Source organism: Gossypium hirsutum, chromosome A10 (genome assembly GCF_007990345.1).
Source record: "Gossypium hirsutum isolate 1008001.06 chromosome A10, Gossypium_hirsutum_v2.1, whole genome shotgun sequence".
Lineage (NCBI taxonomy): Eukaryota > Viridiplantae > Streptophyta > Magnoliopsida > Malvales > Malvaceae > Gossypium > Gossypium hirsutum.
The window spans coordinates 63979151-63989913 of NC_053433.1; the positions used below are offsets into that span (position 1 = coordinate 63979151).

The 10763-nt window shown below is 33.3% G+C and overlaps 1 protein-coding gene across 2 annotated transcripts; it reads right to left on the reverse strand.

Moving 5' to 3' along the window:
• Positions 1–4054: 4054 nt before the first annotated feature.
• LOC107897843 (dihydroxy-acid dehydratase, chloroplastic) lies at positions 4055–10387 on the reverse strand. 2 transcript variants are annotated; one of them, XM_016823421.2, is made up of 14 exons: positions 9486–10387; positions 8953–9024; positions 8248–8295; positions 7037–7191; positions 6764–6958; positions 6569–6680; positions 6342–6411; positions 6177–6235; positions 5945–6068; positions 5745–5815; positions 5296–5397; positions 4933–5013; positions 4478–4636; positions 4055–4389 (listed from the first exon to the last, which is right to left on the reverse strand). In XM_016823421.2, the coding sequence occupies exons 1-14, from the start codon at positions 10005–10007 to the stop codon at positions 4339–4341; spliced, it is 1821 nt and encodes a 606-aa protein (XP_016678910.1). In that variant the 5' UTR covers positions 10008–10387; the 3' UTR covers positions 4055–4338. The 2 variants fall into 2 exon arrangements, with proteins under 2 accessions (XP_016678910.1, XP_016678911.1); XM_016823422.2 differs by lacking the exon at positions 6764–6958 and having other exon boundaries at positions 9486–10371.
• Between the last annotated feature and the right edge of the window lie 376 nt (positions 10388–10763).

Consider the following 10763-nt stretch of genomic DNA (forward strand, 5'->3'; position numbering starts at 1 on the left):
TTAATAGGAAGATAAAAGATAAAAAATGATGATAATGAATAAGCTTTTGAAATCCATGAAATTGTAAAATTGAATGTGAGATGTGGTATTCGATATTGAGATGAAAAATGGATAAGAAATGAAATAAAAATGTGAAATGAAATGTCTATTTTTGAAATGAGATGATATGATGATCGAATGATATATATAAATATTGAGAATCATTTATACAAGCCCAAGAGGCCAATATGAAAACACGATAAATCAATGAATGTGATTTAGAATTAGTATTATGGAATAAAGTAATGATTGAGATTTAATTAACATTCAATATCTATTTGGCATAAAAATGAATTACTATGAGTTGGATTGAAAATTCAAATTATGAAATAAAAATCAAGGTTGACATTAATTTGAAATGAGATTTATTGTAGATAAATAGATTGTATGATAAGTTAATATAGTGAATTGATTTAAATGATTATTTGTTTTATGAATGGTAATAAATATTGAATTAGTGAATTGAAATATTATATGATTGAGTTACTATATGGTTTGATAAATGTTGAACTCACTTTTTTTATATGTGATTTGTCATGATAGGCAAACTTTACCAAGCTAAGTAGCATGTAGTGTATAATTATAACCGAAGTTAAGTTACTTGATTTTTATACCTGTGAACTTACTAAGCAATTATAATGCTTACTCCCTTATTTCCTTTTTCCCTGTAGTGTCAACTTGCGAAACGTGTCAGGCGGATTGGCAAGAAGCTCACAATATCCCAGTATTGATTCTATAGTCTTTTGACCATATTAAGGCTTGGTTATGTGTGGCATGTACCTAGGAAATCTTAAGTTTATGCAAATGTTATATCTTGAGTGAGTTTGGCATTTTGAGATTATGTTTATGTAAAAATGTGTATGATGACATTAGTCATGAAGATGGTATCTTGATGAGAAGTTTGACCTGGATATTTGCTTACTTTGATGGTGTCTAAATGATATGCTAGATAATAGGTTTACAAAGATGAGTTATAAGTTTAGGTATGTTTGAAATGATTTGGTAAGCTTGATGCTTAAGTTTGAGATTACTTGAACGATTATTTGGTGCTTAATTGGATGATAGTGAAAGTGTCATCGAATGCTTACTTGTTTGGTATGTATATGCTTTTTTTGGTTGAATTTTAAATTGATGATTGAGGTGCCCATTATGTCATATTCTTTAGGCACTTAGGATTGTTGATATAAATGATGATTTTGGTCGATTTGAATGCTTTTGAATTGATTGAGATGTGGTTTAAATGATGGCTTGTAGCTTAAGTGTTCATGATTGAATAGATTACTTAAAAAGGCATTTTTTTAGGCACACATTTGCTAGCACACAACCATGTGCCATACATGGGCTCATGGCATGACCGTGTGGTCTGTAAAAATTTAAGTGATTTTGGTGCAGATGAGCGTAGAGAGTTACACGATTTGCTTACACAGTCGTGTGACCCATCCACATGGCCTTGTGGCCTATCTCACATGAGCACGGTTCTTGTACACGGTTTAGTGACATGACCGTGTGATCCACCACACACGGGTTAAGCTTTCGCACAAGGCCGTGTGACCCCTGTTTGCAGATTTTTACCAAATTTGCATTTTAATTTGAATTTAATCCCTATTTGTTGTCCAGTTGGTTTAAAGTTTTCATAAGTTCAACATTAATCCGAAATTGATTTAATTGCAAGATATACTAGTTCTTATGTGATGAAATGATATTTAGTTAAGTTTTTTTATCTGTAATTAAATGTAATTGTTTAATATTTCTTCGTAACATCCTATTGCTCGAGTCAACGACTGAGCCGGGTAAGGGGTGTTACAGTGCTCCTAAAGAGACCCAAGACATAACTAATTATTAAAACTCCAAAAGAGATTCAAGCACTTGAAATTGAAGATGAAAGTAATGAAAATAAAGAGATCTCAATAAATTATGTTAATACGAGAAAATATGGAACCATAGAAATGAAAAGTTATCAACAACATTTTTTGCAATTTTGAAATAATAAAAGAAAATAAAGATATTGAATAAAATTGTCGAGAAATATAAACATGGAATAAACTGGTCAAAAATGAAAAGACGCAATTCAAGTAGAATTAAATTTGTAAAGTTATTGAACCAATAATCCAAATGTCTAAAGGTATAAAGCTAGTGTGGTACAAATGAGTAGTTTCGTGAAAAAAAAATTTAAATGAAATTTTTCACTAAGTCCTGACATTGATTATGGAAGGTATAATATTCTTTTGTGGTGGATGCGAATACATTTAAATATCTTATTAGTTTGGTGCTTCATGAAAGATTTGACATGTGCCTAATGGCTGTTGTTACAATCGAATCATTATATAATGAAGTTTATAATCCTTGAAGGATTTAGAATGCTAGATGCATGTAGAAATTCCTGAAAAATTATTCAATATGTTTGCATAAATATTTATATGAACTGAAATTATTTGAATATATGTGGTAAATATAACTCAATGAATAGTAATTGAAGGAAGATTAAAAAATGATCCAAAATACTTATATACATTTTTTTAGAATAATCATGATTAAGGTTTGTTATAATTACTATTGAAACTCCTAAAAAGATCAAAATATATTTTTCTAAAATTTTTCCAAATTTTCCTCACCTTGACTTTCAAAAGAATAATGATATAAATATTTAACAAATACATTTAAGTGATCATTTAAAAAGTTAATATTCAAGATTGAATACATATATATGAGATATCGGTGATGTTGTCATGAGCGGGAGTAAATACGAGTTGTACTCTTTTTCCCTTAATCGAGATTTTGTCCCATTGAATTTACCTGATAAGATTTTTAATGAGCCAACATAATATGTATATAATAGATGAGTGTACTCTCTCATTCAATATTACTTTTACTCACTTATTTCTTTTACTTTTACTCTCTCAATTCTTTTAATTCATAACAAAACTTAAATTTTCTAAATTGATTCTATTATTATTTTTTAAAATCATAAAAAATATATAAAATTATTAAAAATACACCTCCATGTGAACCAAAATATAAGAACTCTAAAGAGAAAAAAAAAACTGTAATACTTCACCAACTTAATGACAACAAAGTTAACATCGTCAAGTACTTTCACTAAATTACAAAATTATGCAATTGAAGATTTTAAATGATTGTTTATTTTCTATTAAAGGTTCAATTAAATATATTTTTTTATTATTGAGGGTTTTTTTTAATTATATTAGACCTGTATTGTTATAACATTTGTACATTATATTGTAATAGTACATAGCATTTATCATATTCTAAGTATATAAAATCATTAAGAATCTAAGATAATTTTCAAGATTTTATTTAAAAAGTGACTATTTACCACCTCAACGACATAAACTCCGTCCACAATATTATATAATGGCATCTGAGTAAACATATAAAATGTATAATTAAATTTTCAAATTTAAAACCACCATGTCTAATATTTTTACTTTTTTTTAAAAAAAATTGCAATTAGAATTAATACAATGGAAATCAAACATTACAACCCTATCAGAATAACAACTAAAATACCTCTAAACTTAAACTAAAACTAGAATAAATGTAAAAGAACTCACAAATAGTAAAAACTTTGAACCTAAGACCTCCAACCATGATATTATGTTATTATTTACTTTTTGTATTTTAGTAAACAAATTTAACTTGATAAAACCGAAATTCAAAAATAATTTAGTTCAGTGTAATCCATCCCATGAAAATCCAATCCAACCAGTCTACTAGGGTTTGTTAAATATTTAACCTAAAAGTAATATTTTTTAAATTGAACCAATGGTTGAACCAATTAGACTATTGATTCCTTGATGCGATTAGTTCAACCGATTAGATTAAAAGTCATTAAAAATTCAAAAAATAAACAATCCGATTCAACCAGTTTTTTTACCCAATTCAATCAATCCTTACCGGTTCTCCAGTCAATTGATTCAAAGCCTTGGTACACTGGCTGATTCCTGATTCAACTGGCTAGTCTAGTCCGGTCAGTTCAAATAACATTGTCTAAAAGTGAAAATGGGTAAAACCCCAACTTAACTCCCTCACAAGATCTACACACAGGCAACATCATCAGAAATCGTAAACGTCGCATGAGATAAAAAAATAACAAAGGCCTATATCAAACATCCAACTCAGAAAGTTTAAACCAATTAACATTAAACCTAAAAATTTGTAGCAAGAAGTTTAAACCAGGCCTGAGCTGCAAAAAGACCTCGTGCATCACAATGGAGTGAGCACGGATTCAAGCCTATTTTCACTCTATAATCTTTCCCAGTTTATCATTTTGGCTATTGCTTATTCGTCTGTAACACATCCCATGGAAGCCGATTGCACATTCTTGATGTACTGAAAATGAAAAAAAGATATGTTCATACACAATCAGAGATGAGACACCTATTACTAACATAGGCAAAATGCAGATCATCAGCCTCACCTTATGCAAAGTTCCTCTGTTAGCCTTGTAAGGAGGTGGAGTCCATGTCTTTCTTCGCTCATTTAGTTCATCATCCATCAACTGAACATTAATGGTCCTCTTCTGAACATCAATGCTGATGACGTCCCCATTCTGGATTAGACCAATGGGGCCACCCTCCTTTAAAAACAATGCCGATATTAATCATCATATTTCATTATCACACTTTACCCATTTCACTAGTTTGTTGCCTATGAATAAGGTGAGCTTCATATTCCACAATTTTATTCATTAATTTCATAATTTTAAACTATTTCGGAGCTTCGATTTTGTCCAAGATGCAGGATAAAGCATATTGTTATGCTAAGACAGAAAGAAACACGAGAAGGATCACAAGGACTAAAAATGCACGATGTTAATCTTTCATTAGTGTGCCAAAATTATCATGTAAATCTGTGCATGAGAAATTACTGCACCTGTGCTTCAGGGCAAACATGGCCTACAACGAATCCATGTGAACCTCCGGAAAATCTACCATCAGTGAGCAATGCAACATCCTGCAGTATTTACTTTCAACATTCAAATCAAATAGCACTTTAAAGGGAACAATATTTACGTCAGCAATTAGAAAGATGTAATTCAAGTTGAAAAGACACTAAAAAGAGGTAAGTCTCGGGACTGCTCAAACAACAAGGCTTATGCTTCCATTAACCATAGAATTGGGATTTTGAATCTTTTTGTCCCTTTTCGGTGAAAAGTGTATAGAATAGCATGTTTATAGATCTTTAACAAAAAATATGACATTGGTGGCAAATCACTTGGACTTAATACCACAATACCTTTCCGAGACCTGCTCCCATTATTGCACTAGTTGGTGTCAACATTTCAGGCATGCCTGGGCCCCCCTTGGGTCCCTCCCCTCTAATGACTACTACTTTTCCCTGGAAATTTACGAGCAGAAACAACAATAAATGTTTAGCAAATGCAAATGCATATATAAGGAATGCAAAATGAAACTCACATTCTTGACTAAAATGTACTCAACAAGGTTTATCCTAGAGAATATCATAAGAAACAATTTGGAAAAAATTATAGATATCAAATCAAACAGATAACACAGAACAAACTCTCAGCATTCAGCAACTAGAATGAAGCAGCTACTATTTATCTGAAACAAAATTCAAGTAATACAATTTCTCACGGTCCATTGTTAACAAAAAACACAGGGCCACCACTTTACTAAGCACTTATAGAATTAAAAGCATCCTACGATGCTAGACACATGTACCTTAAAACTCATAGGATTCTCTGAGATAGCTGCTAGCATAGCTTCCTCTCCTTCAAAGACAAGTGCAGGACCTACAGAACAATTTTTACAATCATTGTTATGAAGACAATATATTTTTAATTATTAAAAAATCTCACATAACATAATAATGAACATAAAGCACAAAACTTCAAAATAGAAAGAAAGGGTAAAAGAGACACCAGAGAAATATAGTCCTTCTTTTCCTGTAATTTTTGCTACAGAACCCTCTGGTGCAAGATTCCCTCTTAATATTTGGATGTGCCCCGTTTTCTTGATAGGATTTGACACCGGTTTTAGGATATCCTTGAAAGCAAATTTGAGACTGATCAGACTAGCTGTATTTCATGGCATCTAAAAATTTCAATAGGGAACAAATTATTTTTGGGGAGTAAGAAAGACATCAGCACCAACCTGCCCCTCGGGTAAACAAGGATAACTTTTTGCGTTTTCTGCCAATGTCCTCCCAGTCACTAGAGAGCAAAAAACACCAAATATTAAGAATATAGAAAAATAAAGCTCTAAAATTATCGTAAATGAATAAATGCTAATGGAAGTATGGAACCCAAACTGACATACCAGTCATGCAATCCCCATCTAGATACCCAAACTCCAAAAGATAACGAATAACAGCAGGTGTTCCTCCAATCTATCAAAACATGATTTTTTTTTATCCCTCATTATTTGAAAAGATAGGATATACAACATATATAGAGGAAGCTATTAATGTCATCGCTCATCAGCTATACAGGAAAAATACTACTTGAAGGAATTGAATGACAGCAAATAACTTTCAGTTAATTTACCTTATGCACATCTTCAATGACATATTTCCCGCTGGGCTTCAGATCAGCCAGAAATGGAACTTCATCACTAACCTTCTGAAAATCATCAAGAGTCAACTCAAGACCAACAGACCTGGCATGAATGTTTCCAGGAGTTATCTCCACAAGTTTCTGATAATTTGATATATCCAAGGGATGTTTGGCACATTTTCTCACCTAGCTATAGCAATTAAATGCAATACGGCATTGGTTGACCCACCTAGGGCCATGACAATAACCATTGCATTATGTAAAGATTTGCGGGTGATAATGTCTCGGGGTTTTAAATCCATTTTCAACAATTCAAGCAAATACTTTCCAGCCAAACGACATTCATCCAATTTCAATGGGTCTTCAGCAGGTATTGAAGAGCTTTTCAGGAACGAGAAGAAAAAGTTTAAGAGAAAAGGCAGAAATACCAAAATCTCAATCCAGAGAGCATATTTCTACCTGTAAGGAAGAGACATTCCCATAGCTTCAATTGCTGAAGCCATTGTATTTGTAGTATACATTCCCCCACAGGCCCCAGCTCCAGGGCATGAGTTACGGACAACATTCATTCTCTGCTCGTCACTTATTGATCCACTAGCATACTCTACATAACACTATGAGGCCAATCAGAAAAAAAATAAAAAACAGTTACAAGATTACCGAATTTGTCAAAATTTGTTTTTATTTTCTGATAAATTCACGTCATAGAAGTTAATCTTCACATATTACCATATGGTAGACTATCTAATAAAATTGCTAGATCTTGGCAAACTTCAAAACAGTCTGTCAGTCCTTATTCTAATCCTCAAAGGGCATATAAATGGGAAAAAGATAATGAAAATCAAAAGCAAACTTTGTCACTCAAAGGTGAATACTACTTCAGTTCAGGTAGGGGTTGAAAACTGAATCCAAAGGAAATGTACCAAGAAATAGCCCCCAAAGTTTGTGTGCCAACACCAGACACAGATCAATTGAACTAACAATCTATTCCACCTAAATATTCAGTCAATCCTTAACTTCTCAAGAAGATTCTAGGAAGACAGCAAATAGGAAAATATCACATTGCTCATAAGTCAACCAGGAAAAGTAAACTTCTCCCTTTTTAGATAGAATGCTCCCCTTTTAGATAGAATGGGTATAAATTCCAAAAGCTTGCAAAGGAAGAGATTAATGCAAAAGACAAACTCCAAAGAGCATCAGCTATTATAAAATGAAATACAAAAAAGGTTGGCAGTTAAATTTGTCTGCCACACACAACCTTGAGGTTCTTGATCATAAGCATACACAGAAGGTCATAGTTTAATCTTATGATTGTAAACTTTCATATTTTATTCCTCACAGAAATAGCCCATATACTTGCCAAAAATGATCATAGTTGAGGGAAATTTTATAGTATATTTTTATCTAAGTGTAATGTTCTTAACAAAAGATTGTAGTATCAGCATAATATGTCAAGTTCCTTGCTTTACTTTCAGAAATTTTCTTGTATTTGTCACACAAACTTTTATTGTCCTAAAAGCAAAGAATTAACAGACACCAAGCGTCTGAAAAAGGTAAATTCTTGAGCATAGGAATAACAAAACCAAAGAAAAAATTCAGCTAAGATGAAGATATAATAAGAAGCAATCAACTGTCATAACAAAATTCATTTAGCATATCACTGTGCATACCTGGAAGGCAGATATTATATCATATGTATTGCCTTGAAAATGACCAGGCTGCAAAAGAACAAGTACAATAAATAAATAAAGGCCTTTTGAAAATTGACGAACTATAACTATTTAAATTTGCAGCAATGTTACCTGAACTTCAATGAAATACACTATAGTATATTAAATGGCTATATGATGTATAATGAACAATGGAAGGGAGAAGCAGAGTAACAGATTGCAATAAACCTCATTTCTGACATGCAATCGTACAAGGACATAATATATTTCAGGTCAGAACTTAGAACATTTGATGCCTCAAATTCTTTCAAAAATATTCAGACATGATTTTCGGCGTAACATATTTGCCAGCATATCGTGTTATTCCAGGCCCACTCAATTTAGCCATTTGTTCTTTGCTGGATGCATTGATAAGAAATGTAATGAACACGTAATGTTTACGGGAAAGTTACAAAAGAATACAGCATTTATGACTCATAAGAATGAGTGCTTTCCACTTTGAAACCAATCCTTATAGCCTTGTTGTATATGATAGGTTCTGAATGTTAGATTTTTTTAAAACAGTGGCAGTGATTTTCTGAATAAAACTTACAACAGTGTTCTAAGAGCAAAACTAATAAAATATCAAGACTAAATGAGCCATTTGCAATGAAAGGAGAGTAGCCCATTGATGACACTTGCACTAGACAAAGCAAAGAAGAAAACCTTGATAGTTCCACCATAAACCATAAGACTTGGCCGATTGAGCCTCCCCATTGCAATAAGTGTACCTGGCATCTAAAGAACTAGCTAGCATTAGACTAATAGAAGGCACAATTGAGAAAGCAAACCTATATCAGACCATAGTTTATGATTGTTGAACTTTAATGAACCACAACTGCATTAACACATAAACTACTTCTATAGCTCTACCAAAGTCCAAACAATCAGAGCCCATGGGAAAATGTCTAAAAATTAAATTAATTTGATCACTTCAAATCAATTTTATTTTTTCAATCAAACCAGATAAAGAACACTCTTGAGTTAAATGCAGTTTACATCCTTTTCTTTCCTCTTCTCTTTCTCACAATTAAAAGCGATGAGCATATAACTAAATCACATTTATCTTTTTGTTTTTTTTTCCTTTCACAGTAAGGCAAGTTCATATATAGCGTCAAAATCAGGAAAAATAAAACACAAAATGCTTACAAAAGTATTAAAAAGAAAAGAAGAAGCAAAGTTAGAAACAAAGAGCTTACATTTTTATCACAACCGGGGATAGAGATATTGTCATCATACCACTGAGCACCCATAACCGTTTCAATACTATCAGCAATCAAATCCCTTGACTGCAAACTGAAGCTCATTCCCCTCGTCCCCATCGAAATCGCATCGCTTACTCCGACCGTATTGAATCTAAACCCAACCATCCCAGCGTCCTCAACACCCCGTTTCACCTCGTCCGACAGCTTCAACAAATGCATGTTGCACGGGTTCCCCTCGTACCACACCGACGAAATTCCCACTTGGGGTTTCGACATGTCGTCTTCTGATAATCCTACCCCGTATAGCATCGCCTGGGACCCGCCTTGTGACTTCGGTTCCGTTACTCTTGAGCTATATTTGTTGAGTTTTACTGTGGGTGGAGAGGGAGGGTCGGGTGTTACGGCTGCTTGGGATTGTGCCGTTATGAAAAGACATCGGCGGCGGTTTGGAGGAGGGGTGAGTGGTTTATTCGTGGGGATTACAGTGGCGCGTAAGGTTAGAATAGTGGCTTGCATGGCGGCGGGGGATGGGTTTAAGGTAGGGGATCAAAAAAAGCTGACTACACTTTACTTAGTTGCTTGTAAGGAATGACTGCTAGACACACGTACCATGCACTGATACACATGCTTATTTAAGGTTACAGGATAAGAACAAATCTTCGTGTGGGTCCCAAAAAGATGAGTTTAGATTCAGGTATAAAGCACGGTGGCGCGTGGTACAGAGTATAGGGACTAACCGGCGGAGGGAGTGGAAATAAGGGTGGCTTTAGAGACGGGTGAGAGGGCAATGCTTTTATTTTATTTATTGCATAAAATAGTTTATGGGTAAATGGAAGACGAAGAGGAGAGCCGGTCAAAACTGTGGTTGGTAATGTGCGCGCGCGTGTGTCGTTTTTCTGTTGTTATCTTCTGAAAGATAGCCACAAAATAAGGTAAGCGGATGATGATTCTATATTAATTTTTATCTATACCAGTCTTATGCCAGTTTTTCTTTAATAAATATTTATTTATAAATATATCATACTGGGACATAAGTTCTGTGTGAGGAAGCTACATTTTCGGTCAACTGATAATAATGGGACCACTAATAATGAATCATATTCCCCTTAAATTGAACCAACCGTTTCAAGTGTTGATTTGGGTATTCACCGTATTGTTTTTAAATTGCAGCCTATTTTGAATCATTTGAATCGTGGTTGTTTTTATTTTAAAATTATTGGCATTGATTGCGGACCTTGTTATGCTTTCTCGCATCGCATTTAGTGCATCACG

Excerpts from the sequence above, each read along its gene's own strand:
- LOC107897843 (XM_016823421.2), bottom strand. The coding sequence starts at position 10,007 with ATGCAAGCCACTATTCTAACCTTACGCGCCACTGTAATCCCCACGAAT. Across the intron at positions 6,959-7,036 it reads GGAATGTCTCTTCCTTACAG|CTCTTCAATACCTGCTGAAG; the intron begins GTAGAAATATGC and ends GTTCCTGAAAAG. Across the intron at positions 5,398-5,744 it reads AGAATCCTATGAGTTTTAAG|GGAAAAGTAGTAGTCATTAG; the intron begins GTACATGTGTCT and ends GTAAATTTCCAG.